General features: G+C 45.8%; 1 protein-coding gene across 3 annotated transcripts in view; it reads right to left on the reverse strand.

Moving 5' to 3' along the window:
- LOC148533766 (cytochrome P450 2C5-like) overlaps positions 1-15,538 on the reverse strand; it is a 58,237-nt gene that overhangs the window by 17,165 nt on the left and 25,534 nt on the right. The window contains exons 3-4 of one of the 3 annotated variants that reach the window (XM_088467346.1): positions 14,916-15,065; positions 6,133-6,293 (exon numbers count right to left, since the gene is read on the reverse strand). The exons of 1 other annotated variant lie outside the window; for it this stretch is intronic. In XM_088467346.1, the coding sequence (XP_088323472.1) occupies positions 6,133-6,293; positions 14,916-15,065 (311 nt within the window). Of the gene's footprint in view, positions 1-6,132; positions 6,294-14,915; positions 15,120-15,538 lie in introns of all 3 variants that reach the window. One more of the 3 variants, XM_088467344.1, reaches the window with a different exon arrangement.

A 15,538-nucleotide genomic window follows, 5' to 3' on the forward strand; every position in this document is an offset into this window, starting at 1 on the left:
CCTTTTCACTAATAATTTATGATGGTCATAATATTATAGTAGTTATTTATTTCCAATTATTATTCATTCAATAACTCTTTATTTAAACAAGCTTCCTTTTATGTTTTTATTTTTAAACTTTTTGGTTCCTTAGTTTTCTATGTTTCCTCTATATCTCTACTCTTCTCATAGTTTCCAAGTTCCTCCCATTTAATAAGCTGTATTTTAGGCCAACAAATTCGACACACCTTAATGTATGTATACTGTATATGTGTATAAGTGTATCCCTTCGATAAAAAAAAGGGAAGGACACAGAATATATATGACTCAGTATTTTGATATTGTAACATTTATTGATATGACATATATTTTACTAAACACACAATGTGATATATCGGTTGTGGGGATAACTTCCATTTCTACCACCATAATATATCTAACCCAGTGGTACATACGGCGACCGTCGTCCCTCGTATTCCACTGGAGTACACATACAACATATCATAAACTCATCTATCTCCCACAAGTTATATCATCAACTCCAGTAAACTAAATGTCCATCCAAATCTCCTGTGGTGCCAGATAATAATATATAATAGGGATCAATATAAATGCAGATATATAACCTATGCCTTTCTAATCCCACGGTGACAGACGTCCCTCGTTTCATTATAGGTATACCTACAATAAGGGACGGTTCTAGGGGCGGGCTAACAGGGCCATCGCCCGGAGCGCAGACCCCGCAAGGGTGCCGCCAAGTCCCCCATATGTAGCAGGACCTAGCCGCAGCCCGCTACTCACGACCCCACTGTGCCGGCCCGAGGAGCGCAGGCTTGGTGTTCTTATTCATTAAATAACCTGCCTCAGACCAGTGTAATCGATTGCTGCACTGCTGCTCTTGTGCATGATATGGAGGATCCTTTATCCTGACAGCTGAGTAGCTGGCTGCAGCATTAGCCAAGCCTGGCAGCTTCCTGCTACTAAGATGATAATTGGCGGGCATCAGGGTGGCAGTATGGCTTATTGGGGCTGTTAGCACATGATAGCATACCTGTATCGCTGACTCTTGGAATCATACAAGAGGACTGTGTGCTTGTATGTAAGTAAGGAGGACTGTATGTAGTTTGTATGTAAGTAAGGAGGACTTTATGTATGTATGTAAGTAATAAAGAGGACTGTTTGTATACATGTATGAAAGGAGGACTGTATGCAGTATGTAAGCAAGGAGGACTGTATGTATGTAAGTAATAAAGAGGACTGTTTGTATATATGTATGAATGGAGGACTGTATGTATGTAAGTATGTAAGTAAGGAGGACTGTGTGTATGTAAGTAACAAAGTGGACTGTTTGTATATATGTATGTAAGGAGGACTGTATGTAAGTTTCACCCCACCACTCCAGGAGGAGCCCTCGCTGGTCCGGCATACAGGAGGCTAACAGCGTGTGCTCCAGCTTGTACTTCGTGGAGGTGGTGATGGTATTTGGGTTTTGTTGCTGCTCTATGTCTACTACACTAACAGCGGCCAGCACGAGGCTGACAACCCCAGTGGCCCGGCCCCTGCCACTGCACCGGCTCTGCAGCACAGACTGCGGCTCAGGCACAATGATGCCGCCGGACCATACACCTACCTGCCCCAGCTCGAGGGCATCGAGGCAAGTACCACTGTTGATAGCAAGCTCCCCAGCACACAATACCCCTTCTCATGAGAAGCAGGCTCCTCCAAATACACAGATACCACTTGCTTATGGAGGCAGACTCCGCAACATACCCAGGTATCCCTTACCACTGAGGCAGCAGGCTCAGCAACATAATTCTATAGCTCTTGCCACTGGGGCAGCAAGCTCTGCAGCATAACCCCTATAGCCCTTACCAATGGCGGCAACAGGCTCTGCAACATACCCATTAGAGACACAGGCTCTACAACATGTGCCGCTCATCCATACCAGGTGCCCCTCGCTAATGGAGGCAGGCTCAGCAACCCAGGAAGGTACCCCTTCCTGCTGAGAGGCATCTTTATGCACCTGTAGCCCTTACCACTGGGGGTAACATAACCAAGGTACACCTTACCACTGAGGCAGTAGGCTCCTCCACTTACCCAGGTACCACTCGCCACTGGATGCAGGCTTCACCACCTACCTTTATACCCTTTTTTAATGGAGGCAGACTCCTCCACATTCCCACATACCACTCAGCACTAGATACAGGCTCCTACACATACCCAGGTACCACTTACCAATAGAGACTGACACTGACTACCGAAGGCAGTCTCATTTGCATACCCATATACTACTGAAGAGCAGCTCCTACAATGTATTATAAAGGGCATTACTGCGTGTGGCATAATGTGTTATAAAGGGCTTTACTGTGTAAGGCGCATTACTGCGTACAGCAATTACTTATCATAAGGGGAGGGTTTGGGGGAAGCCCAGCACCTCAGTAAGTGCTGGGTATGCCACCAAAGTGTGATGAATTGTGGCCACCACCCCGATTGGTCACGCCGGCCACTGTCTATACAATATATTGTTTTTGAGGGGGGGGGGCGCAACTGGGAACTTTTGCCCTAAGCTCCACAATGTCTAGAACCGGCCCTGCCTGCAATCTTACATCCATATGTCCCCTATTATTCTCTTAAGGGCTTACATGATAAAGTATATGTCTAATTCTTGAATAACCATGGTCTATTACTCCAAGGCTATATAGTCTAATGCTTCATTTAAGCCCCTGGACTGAGGGTATCCAGTTTAAAGATCCATGCGGATTCCTTTATACATAATTTGCAAAACCTGTTTCCTCCTCTGCCTGTCTTAAGTATTTGTTCAACTGCCACAGTGGATAGACCATTGGTTTCTGCACTGTAGCAGTGTAAGAAATGATGTGAAACACTGTGCGTAAGCACTTTATTAATAATATTTTGTCTGTGTTCCCTAAATCTGCATTTGACAGACCTAGTTGTCCTACCAACATACTGTAGGGAACACGGACATTGTAAGACATATATGCAGTATGTTGATTCACAGTTCATGAACTGTTTAATCTGAAAAGATTCCCCATTCACAGAAGAAGTTATAACACTGTGGACTTTATTCTTCATATGTTTACATGTCAGACAAATATTCCTATTACAATGGTAACTACCTTCAGGCCTAAATGGTAGCCATGTATATATAGAGGATTCTTTTTTCACCCTCAGTTCACTAGGCGCCAATATATTCCTGATTTTTGTATTTTTTCTAAAGGTAATCAGAGGTTTATTCTTGATGCATTTTTCTAATATAGGGTCCTGTTTTAGAATGGAGAAATTATTGAACAAGATCTTTTTTATGTTTCTTGATTTAGTATTGAACTTAGTATATCTGAATTTGTGACTTTTATATCTATCTACTGTTTCTTCTTTCTTTCTCCCATACCTCTATGTATATTCTTTATCCATGGTCTGTAATGACCGCTTGTAAAGTGTAGATATTTACTTGCACCTACAGGTTTTATATAATTAGATGAAACAATAACATTATCTATAATCGAAAATGCAATATCCAAAAAGTTTACAACCTCATAATCAAAAGTGTGGGTCAAAGAAAGGTTATACGTGTTGGTGTTTAAACTTTAAATAATTCACAAAATCCAGTGCAAGTGCTGCACCCCCATTCCAAATAATAAATAAATCATCAATAAAATGGCCATAGAGGACCAGGTTATCTCTATATGGACCACTCCCGATCACCTCTTCTTCGAAGCGGCCCATTTAGAGATTCGTTAAACTCAGTGCGAACCGGGTCCCCATGTTGACAAACAGACACCGATTCCTCCAACCACATGCAGACTCTGGTCATCGACCTTGGCACTCGGGACAAGATTGTGTACACTGCCCGGTACCAAAGATTGATTTACGGCAGTGGTGGAATACAACAATACCTCCGGATCACGCCCCCCTGTTATCATCTTGCAGGCACAGGAATCCTTGTTATCAGGATTCCCTGCAGCTTGACCACGCTATCCTTCAACTGACGGGTAAATATTAAGGATTTATATTACTATCTAAGGGGGCACCGATTGAATACAAGTGATATCGGATAACACTAACACTGTGTGCACTGGGACGCCAGGGACAAAGAAAATATTTCCTTATCTTTTCACTGCTACACCTTGACCGGTGATTTTATCTGCTGGATGGAAACTTGAAACACTTTAAGTAAAGTATTGCTACAGGTAATAAATTAGTTACATGAACTATATGTAGTGGATGCAGTGGCGGGCTGGGCCGGGGGGCAGGGTGCCATGGGCCCCCCGAGCCGCAGCGCCATGTGGGCCGCAGGCAGTCTGTGTCTCTGTGACACAGTTCGGAGTTCGGTCAGCGCTACACAGTGCCTGACAAACACACAGCCGTGTGTTTGTTTTGAGTGGCAGCCAATGAGAGTCTGTCAGACTCTCACTGACTGCTGCTGCGCCCACTGCAGGAGCCGCTCCATCTTAAGGCTCCTGCAGTGGGTAATGGGAGAGGCGTCATGACATCTCTCCCATAATGCAGAGCGGCCCGGCCCGGGAAGACGAACGGAGAAGCGGATGGCGGTGGCGGGAGCGAGGATTAAGGTGTTTTTTTTTTATTATGTGTGTCTACTGGGGGGGCGGGCACTACTGGTGGCACTACAAGGGGGAGAGCAATACTGGGGACACTACAAGGGGGAGATCACTACTGGGGACACTACAAGGGGGGCTACTACTGGGGTCACAACAAGGGGGGGCTACTATTGGGGGCACTACAAGGGGGGATTACTGCGGGGGTCACTACAAGGGGGGGACTACTCCTGGGGGCACTACAAGGGGGGGACTACTCCTCGGGGCACTACAAGGGGGTGGAGCTACTACTGGGGGCACTACAAGGGGGAGACCACTACTGGGGGCACTACAAGGGGGGACTACTACTGGGGGCACTGCATAGGGGGTATCACTACTGGGGGTACTATAAAAGGGGCTTACTGCACAGGGGGGACCACTACTGGGGGCACTATATAACAGGCTTACTACTATATAAGGGGCACTGCACAGGGGGGACCACTACTGGGGGCACTGTATAAGGGGCACTGCATAGGGGGATCACTACTGGAGGCCTGCATAAGGGGGTCCTCTCCTGGGGCACATGGGGCACTGCATATGGGCACCACTACAGGGGGCTGTCCCTAATCTTTATTTTGACTTTACATTAATTCCATATGGACCCGCCTCCTCCCTGGAACACTTGAGGGGGGGGCGCCCGTGCTTGCACGCACGTGCTCCGGGCACCCTGGCTACACGCTACTCCTCTGCCAGGGCCACCTGCATGCATTTGCCCCCCAGGCTAAAAGTTGCCAGCCAGCCCCTGAGTGGATGTTTCAACTAAATCATCAGCCACTTACAGTGATCCATTGTTCTGGACATTTACTGGAAGCCGTTTTTTGTACAATTTTTGCACATTTCTCAGAGATCACGTTATTGGGTATTTATTGTATGAGATTATTGTTGTTATTGTGTAATTTTGCGTAACAATTATTCTGATATTTTATTCACCATTATTAAATATGTTCTTTTTATGTGTATAATTAATAAACCTATATTTGGTATGATTAACAAGCCTCCTGCCTAATAATAGAGAGCACTACGTTTTACCATATGGATTTTTGGTACCAGCGCAGTAATTATTGTTTATAATATAGTTTTACTTGGAAAATAATGAGGGCTCTTTTGGGCTGGAGGAGGGCAATATTGAATAGAAGTTTTGTGTAACTATTGGTTTATGCCAGGGCTTGATAAAGTATATACTGTAATTATATTATGGAAATGAAGCAAAAACAAGTTGGAGTGGGAGTGACAGTACTACGCACAGCTACAGCCAGCACTGCAGAGTGTATCATCCACTGATCATCAAAAGTCCCTCTGGGCCATGCGGCAAGGATCTACGTTGTAAAGGTGAGGCGGCTGGGCGCTGCATTATGCAAAGTACATGTCATTTATAACAATCATTTCTTTTGTGCTGATATTTACCAGTTGTTATACTGTATACAGCACTAAGCAGTAGCACCAGTATTCCGATTTTTGGTGACACTAGCTAAATATAGGCTGCTTATACTGTAAAGGAGCTGGGCTTCATTATAGCTCAATATGAAGTGTAATTGCTTACCATGGCCATCGGGGTACCAAATAATTTGGTATTTTCATTGACTACTTTCAAAAGTTTCAGGAGTGTTGGATCCTCATAATCAAATCGATGGCTCAGTAATATGGAAACAATTATATTGGCAGCAGCCGCATTTATAAGCAAGGTATTATCAAAGGGTTTGCCTGGAATTACAAAGGATAGGACATTTATATACTGTAGGATAAATGAAAACCATTTTAAACAGCCTAACGGGTCATTACTTTTTTAAATAATACTCAGAATTAAGATAATATTTGACAAATATATATGTTTTTTTACTTTTATTATAGTAACCACAGAAACAGAAGACTGGAGGTCTGTGTAATCTGGGGAAAAATGTGTCCCCTGGCACCGTTCACCATAGCAATAGAAAATCAACAGGCTTATTTGAATGAGATATGTTCAGTGTCCCAACATTCAGGATGCCGGTGCTTTAATACTGGCTCTGGAATCCCGACACCTGTCAGAATCCCAGAGCTGGCATCCCGATCGTGGCATCTGGAAGGTAAGTAGCAGGGTTAGGGGAAGAGTTAGGGGTAGGAATTAGGGTTACGCACTAAGGGGGAGGATTAGGTTTAGGCACCAGGGAGGGGGTGGGTAGGTTTAGGCACTAAGGATAGGTTAGGTTTAGGAACTGGGAAGGGAGGGTTAGGAGTATGAAGGGTTAAGATACTGACCGACAGGTGTTGGTATCCTAACCATGTCAGCAACCCATACCCATCGCATCTAAATATGTGGAAACCACGGTGTGATCCAATCACAGGATTCCTTTTTCCTACATTGTTTATTAATAACCAGATCTGGAACAAAGCCCTACATCAAACACCCCACCCTACACCCATGGGTCACACAAAGTAAACACTAGCTGCACGTATAGTTCTGAGGTAGAAAGGTTAGGGGTATGGGTTAGGGATAGAGCCAGTGTTTTCACGGCTGCTCCGGAAGTGACAGTCCCATGACTGCCGGAACCTGAAAGACGCCGCTGCATATGTGCCTTTTAATCAGTGTCTACATGAGGAGTGTCAACATGGTCAATGTCGTATTATAAATTTCACTACTCTTTTTCTGTCTTGTTGCCCTTGACAATTACTTGACTCTGGAAGCACCACCAACACCTTCTATATATTCTTCAATTTGAACTATATTTAATCTATTGTTGGTTACAGTATCTACATATTCTTCTAGAATTCTCTGCCATGCGGAATTACATGATAAATACATGTAGGACATTCTTGCAAACATGGGATATTATTTTGCCCATCAGGGTCGTCATCTCTGCTGATGCGAACTACTGTAAAACAACCTTTTCATGACATGATATGCAAATGTGATCCATTGCTTTTGCTTATGTTTTTATGAATATTGTGCAGACTGACCTAGGGTCTTTGATTTCTTTTTGGAGTCAGAAATATTTTCATTCCACCCATGTCTAGACTGTATGTGATGCATCTTTCTATCATATATAGCATTGTTGCCAGACTTCCAGAGAGTGCCTATGATTCCTATTATTTATTTTCTAATAGAGATGTGCCGGTCCGGTTCACGGAGAACCGACAAAAAAAACAAATTTAGGGGTTACGAGTTGAACCGAGTCCAAGTTCGGAATCACTTTGGGAAACAGAGTCCCGGTTTGGATCTTCCCGTGGTTTGGAACTCGGATTTAAAAAACAAACTCAGGTTTTGGATTGCATGCTAACAGGTCAAAATGACGTCATTTTAGCAGTTTTTTATTTTAGTTATTTATTTATGTATTTATTTTAAATAATACAGATTCAAAACCAAAATACAGAGATGAATCTGGATCCGAAACTAAAGCATGGGGGCCGGCGCACATCTCTATTTTCTAAAGCGATGATTTTACCCGGGCACAACTTTGACCCAGGGAGCCTGTTCTGGGCCTTCCTCTGGGTGGATTTGGACAACATCACATAAGTTGGACAAAAACTTCACAGAGTGGTAACATTGGATCCCAGAAGACATACTAGTGGGTTGGGGGGCTGGTCGGACCTTTTTGTTGGTGTACGCTGGGCAGAACTCTGACCCAGGGAGCCTAGATGGATTTGGATGAAAACTTAACAGAGGGGTAGCAATTGGTCTTGGATGCCTAATGGAGTGACTTGGATCCTGTTCAGACCTCACAGAGAAGTGCACCGGGCACAACTTTGACCCATAGAGCCTGTTCTGGGCCTCCAATTGGATGGATTTGGATGGCATCACATAATAAAACTTAATAACTTGAAGATTTAAACCCAGGCAATGCCGGATACTTCAGCTAGTACTGTATATAACTGACAACTATAAATCCAACTGTTGGGTCTGAATATCAAAGCAATTGAAAAGTTGGGATGTATAAATGGCTGAGAGCTCACACACAGCTTTGAGTATTAGGCATTACATTACCCTCTGAGCACCTGATCAGCACAGAATGGGATTGAAATACCGGCGGCTCAAGAGCCGCCAGTTCAAATCCCGACAGTGACAGGCCAACAGGTGAAGATCCCGATGCCTGGTGGTTAGTATGCTAACCCTCCCCTCTCCCCCGCTAACTCTAACCCTCCCTTATGGGTGCCTAACCCTAACCTCCCCTCTAGTGCCTAACACTAACCTCCTCCCATGGGTGCCTAAACCTAACCTTTCCTCCCCACACCCCAAACCTAAGCTGCCCGGGGGGGTGCCTAACCCCAACCTCCCCCCCAGTGCCTAACCCTAACCCCCACTTCCCCTAGCCTATTCCTAACCTTCCCCTGGGGTCCCTAACCCTAACCTCTGCATCCCCGGGCTAAGTGTATACTTACCCGGCAGAGAGGAAGAACGGTTCGGCGTCCTAGGCGTTCTGGCATCTGGATTAACATAGGCCATGCAGCCGCTGGTCTCATAACTACATCCCGATCGGCAGATGGGGGATTGTTTATACTGTTAACTATATCACCAAACTGTGGAATATGAGCTTATATTGATGCACCTGTTTTTCTGCCTAATGAGAGACATTGCTGTGTTTTTGCATGGATTTAAAGGCAGCTATTATATAATATGCATGTGACATTTGTCCTGCTTGCAAACTAACTCTGCTTGCTTTTGAGTGAACTTTTTTCTGGCTTACTAACATCTAACTTGTGATTAGTGACACGCTTTACAGCAGAACAAGAGCTTTATCGGATTGCTTTGCTTCACTGGAAGTGTATTATTAACAAAACATTTCCTACTTACTGTATGTATTGAGATTATTAAAGTAAATAACTTTTTTTTTACGTATCTTCATTGACATTTGTTTTTAGACAGCACTGCACACATCTATATCTGCAGCCTGTTAGCTAGAGTATCAGGCAGGTGCAGGTCTTCAGAACCTGCCTATTAGGTTAAATAATAGACAAGTGCAGGTTTCCAGGATGTGCCTGAATGCTGAGAAGCAGGAAAAGAAATGTTATGAATCACTGGGAAGATTCACAGTAAGAATAATTAATCAGGAATAAAAGCTCATCATTAGAGGTGTGAATTGATTGATAAAGAATTTTGAGGGGTTTATTGATAAAGAAGCTTTGAGGAATCAGTTGATGAGGAGTCAATTTATAAAGAAGCTTTGAGGACTGGAGGGTATTTGACTGGAGTTTGGACTGATGGCTAAGTTGCAGCCTTGAGAGCTGATGTGTACTTTGCTGGAGTTGTGGTCTTGTGGTCAAGTTGCAGCCTTGAGGACTGATGTGTATTTGATTGGAATTTGGCCTTGTGGCCAAGTTGTAGCCTTCAGGGCTGATATGAAGTTGGCTGGTGGCAGCCTTGAGGGCTGATGTGTACTTGGTGGGTTGCAGCCTTCAGGACTGATGTGTACTTGGTTGGCTGCAGCCTTGAGGGCTGGTGTGTACTTGGCTGGTTGCAGCCTTGAGGACTGATGTGTACTTGGCTGGTTGCAGCCTTGAGGGCTGGTGTGTACTTGGCTGGTTGCAGCCTTGAGAGCTGGGGTATACTTGGCTAGTAGCAGCCTTGAGGGCTAATGTGTAGCAGGGAATCCACACAGATGCTGGAGTGTGGCACAGACTGCTGTGATGTAAATAATTGAAAATCCACACAGGTGCTGAAATGCAGCAGAGACTGCTGTGATGTTAATAATAAGTAGTAAACACAGATGCTGAATTACGTCAGAGACTGCTGATGTAATTAGAGAATAGTCCACACAGATGCTGAAGTGCGGTAGAGACTGCTGTGATGTTACTGGCCGAAAGTCCACACAGACACTGAAGTGCAGCAGAGACAGTTGAGAAACATGCTGGACACGAGGAGCTGGAACATACAGGAACGTGAACTCACTCATAGGAACCGGAAGCTACGTACTGAACGCTATAGCTGGCATTAGAGCAGAGAACCAGAGGGGGTAAAAAAGGAAGATGATCCAATCGGTGCAGGGAGGAGGTGATGGAGCAGTAAGGTACGAGGACCTCATGGAGTAGCAGCCTGGCGTCCTTGTCTCCTAGCAACAGGTGCAAAAGAACCGCCTGGAGTACTGATCTCAAACAAGACGTTACGGCGGCTTGTGACAAGAATTCTATGAAGCACAACTGGTACAGATTGAACAAATACATTGTAACAGGATGCTGGGAAGCACAACTTCAGCAGTCTACAGGGATATACTTGAAAAGAATGTTGGAAAGCACAACTGCAACAGACTGCAGGAATACTGTATACTGGAACGGAATGCTGCAAAACACAACTGGAACAGACTGCAGGAATATTCTGGGAAGCAATGCAGAACCAGGAGCCAGGGTACTGTATCCAATAGATAAAAAGATGGTAATGTTCTGCCAGTACTTCCTATTTAATTAGACCATCCTTGGAGCTGTTTGGCTGAGTGGAACATGTAAATGGGAGTTGCTGAATGCCGGTTGCATGTGACACAATCCAAGATTGCAACAACCATAGTCTGGAATAGCGGTTACCGCTGGGAGGACACAAGCCATTTTGGGGGAGCTGTAGGCAGCCAGTATGGGTACAAATAGATACTAAGTGACCCGGCCACACCTGGTAACAGTCTGGCATGTGTTAACTACAGTAGTTTGCTGGGTCAGTAATTATCCCACCTGCTTCCATAGACAGAAATCCTCACTTAAAGATGTGCGCCAGGTTTTGGTTTTGCTTCTAACTCATCGTCGTGTTTTGGTTTTGACGTCTCTCCCATAATTCAGAGCAGGCCGGCCCGGGAGGATGGCGGCAGGAGCGGGAGCGGGGATTCAGGTAAGTGTTTTTGTTTCTTAACATGTGTGTTTGTCTGCACTGCTGGGGGGGACGGACTACTGCTGGGGGCACAGCATCCGGGGGGACTACTACTTGGGGCACTGCTGGGGGGGATTACTACTGGGGGTACTGCATCGGGGGGGACTACTACTTGGGGCACTGCTGGGGGGGATTACTACTGGGGGCACTGCATTGGGGGACCACTACTGGGGGCACTGCATCAGGGGGAACCACTACTGGGGGTTCCACTACTGGGGCACTGTATCAGGGGACCACTACTGGGGGCACTGCATAGGGGGGGACTACTACTGAGGGCACTATATAAAGGGCACTACTGTGGGCACTGCATAGGGGGATCACTACTGAGGGCACTGCATAGGTGGGACCACTACTGAGGGTACTGCATAGGGGAGACCACTACTAGGGGCACTATATAAGGGCACTGCATAGGGGGGGCCACTACTGAGGGCACTGAATAGGGAGGACCAGTACAGGGGGCACTGTATAAGGGGGACTGTATAGGGGGATCACTACTGGGGGCCTGCATAAGGGGGACCACTACTGGGGGCACTGCATCAGGGGGGAACACTACTGAGAGCACACCTGTGGGGTTCCACTACTGTGGGGCACTGCATCAGTAGACCACTACTGGGGGCACTGTATAGGGGGAGGACTACCACTGAGGGCACTATATAAAGCGCACTACTGGGGGCACTGCATAGGTGGGACCACTACTGAGAGAACTGCATAGGGTGGGCCAGTACTGAGGGCACTGAATAGGTAGGACCACTACAGGGGACACTGTATAAGGGGCACTGCATAGGGGTCCATTACTGGGGGCACTGTATAAGGGGCACTGCATAAGGGGCATCACTACTGGGGGCCTGCATAAGGGGGACCACTACTTGGGGTACTGTATAAGGGGTACTGCATAGGGGGCATCACTACTTGGGGCCTGCATAAGGGGGACCACTACAGGGGTCACTGTATAAGGGGCACTGCATAGGGGGCATCACTACTGGGGGCCTGCATAAGGGGGACAACTACTGGGGGCACTGCATAAGGGGCACTACTGGGGGCCTGCATAAGGGGGACCACTACTGGGGGCACAGGGACTACAACTGGGGGCATTATATAAGGGGCACTACTGCTGGCACTGCATAGGGGGACTACTGGGGGCACTGCATAGGGGGACTACTACTGGGGGCATTATATAAGGGGCACTACTGGAGGCACTGCATAGGGGGGACTACTACTGGGGGCATTATATAAGGTTATCTACTGGAGGCACTGCATAGGGGGGACTACTACTGGGGCACAGCAGGGGGGGACTACTACTGGGGGCACTGCATAATGGGGACCACTACTGGGGCCACTGCATAGGGGGGACCACTACTGGGGGCACTGCATAAGGGACACTGCAGAGGGGGGCAGTTATGGGACATAATTAAAATTGTAGGAGGGGGCAGTTAAGGGTCATAATTGTGTGAGGAGGGGACAGAGTTTAAATACTGCAGTATAGCTTAGTGGCCCTCGGCTTCGTTTAATTTTTTAATGTGGCCCATACTGCCTTAAAGGTTGAAGACCCCTGCCATAAACCTTCATTATGATGCCTATAAAAGTAGAGGTAACAAACACTAGACTGATGTTTTTGCAATTGAGCAATTATTAGTAAATTGCGCATTCATATTATTCGCACTGCTCATATGTCATAGTCTAATAGTGATGCCACGCCCAGCGCTCAACTTTACGCAGAGTTGTTGACAGTCAGGCACCGTTTCTAGTGGTGGCAAAAACGCAGACGCGTCGTGGCTGCTTTGGGGGCATGTCGCTGGGTGCAAAATACATACGCAAGCAGTGTGCCTCCCCGGTGTCTCTATTCAGGCTGCCATGCTACCTGAACACTGATTTAATTAAGCTCACAAATTTCAAAGGATGTGCGTGTGTGCTGGGAATGTGGGCCCAATTCATATTTGTACGCAATTGTGATTTTTTTTTAGGCTTTAAAACTGCAAATATTAGGAGGTGGAGCTGTCATCAAGAAAAGAAGAGAGGCGCCCACCGGGGCCGTCAGAAACTCATTCACAACTGTGTACACATAAGCAGACTACACACAAGAACGAGGTACATTGACTGCTAGGGTAGCCCTATGAATACGCAGTCTGGCTGTGGCAGTAGCGACGCAGACGCCATGTTTCACTACGTACACGATCACCACTGACAACAGAAACACACCACAAAAACGGCCATGACACGCTTGCATTTTTGCTGAAATCAAGAAACACTTGAGGATTTGCGCACATCTCTAATAAAAGGGACCCAAACATGTTGTTCACTGTGACTGTAGGAATTATGGGCCTCATTCAGAGATGGAAGTACAGTAGTGCACATCACTCCTGCGTCTTTGGGTTCCCAGCATCCAAATGGTGACAGACTGAAGCTTAGGGTACTTACCTACCTTGATGTGTTCCTCTCAGGGAGCAGCCAGAGAGAAGAAGCAGGTGGGAAGTGATGGGGGTGGGGCCGGCTGATTTGCATTTGGGGGCGGACCAAATTATTATAATTATTATTATTATATAATCCCCGCGGATCTGCCGATTCCGGGTAAATTTCTCCGCATTTTGCCCACTTCTCTAGGAAGTGGGCGGGATGCCGGAGGTGTGTCTACTCTGCCGGGGGTGTGGAGGTTTACCCAAAACATCTGGAGCCTCCCACAAGCTATGGGAGGGTAGGCTACTCTACTGTGTGTGCATGCACAGGCACCCCACCATACACAAGCCAGAATTAGAGGAACCACGGCAGCTTCTTCCATGTGGTATGTTTTGACCAATAGGAATACGTAGGGAAGTGTTTGTTGATTTTTAATTCTATTTCATTCGATTTAATATTTGATTTCATTGGTGAATTTATGTTCGATTTTGAAATGGACACTCAAAACCGAACAAGAACCACTATTCCAAATCGACACACATCAAATTTGATTTGAAATTGAATTTAAAAATCGAATCTTAGTAAACGTGGGATTTTGACAGTGAAAACGAATGTCGATTTAATTAAATTTCAGTCGACCAGATAATCAAATGCAAAATCAACCTTTAGAAAATATACCCCATAGTGTGGGAAGGTGAGGTTATGTAGTGTGGACAGGCAGAGTAGTGATGTAGTGTGGGATGTAGTGTAGCCAGTGATATAGTGGACCACCACATTCTCCCCAGCACACCCGGGAGAACTCTGCTGTACTGATCACACCCCCTGCAGCAGCTCCAGGCCCATGTGGACCTTAATCTGGCCCTGTCAATGTTTTATTACATGTATAATTTATGTGTGTGTGACTCTATGACATCATTAGGAGCAGACATAGGAATGGCGCACTTGCGCAGATCATGGCTCTCAGTGATGCCAATGCTGTATTTGTACTGCAGAACTTCAAACTGTAGATTCTGCAATTAAACCTTATACATTGGATTGCTCTAGAACAATCAAGTCTTAGGTGCATTCAAGAACTGAAGCGGTTGGAAAAGTAAAATAAAGCAGTCACTCACCTTTGTAAGAGTTTATCTTTTCCACTAAACAAGCACTTTCTTCTGCAATCCTGTTTTCTATTGCTCCCTTCCCCATCCCAAAATCTCGTAGTGTTGTAAGAGTGAACCGTCTCATCACTTTCCAGTTTTCATTGCTGGCAAAAATTACTCCTGGATGGAAGAAACAAATATTTTTAAATATTTAAATTTCATAAAAAGAAAACACTGATACATGGTGTTACAAGCGGTTCATTCCAAGAGACAGTGCCACCCCCACCCAAAATAAAAAACTGTTTAGGCAAACACCACTGACAAAATTTGGACAAATTAACAGATTATATTTGTCAGAGGGGACGGAAATACATGATTAGGAGGGGATTAACTTGACATCCACGCGGTCGGGCTGCCATGACTCAGAATGCTGGGGCCGGAGCCCGATACCAGTCATAATCCCAGTGCCAGCATCCCGACGGTAAGTATTGGGGTTAGGAGGAGGGTTGGGTTAGGGTTAGACACTAAGGGGATGGTTAGGATTGGGCAGTGGGGTGGGGTTAGGTTTAGGGTAGGATTAGGGTATTTCATGGCAGGTGTGGGTATCCTAACCCTGTTGGGATGCTGCCATCTGGATTTTGATCATTGGGATC

The sequence above is a fragment of the Taudactylus pleione genome, unplaced genomic scaffold (genome assembly GCF_031769625.1).
Source record: "Taudactylus pleione unplaced genomic scaffold, aTauple2 ptg000070l, whole genome shotgun sequence".
Lineage (NCBI taxonomy): Eukaryota > Metazoa > Chordata > Amphibia > Anura > Myobatrachidae > Taudactylus > Taudactylus pleione.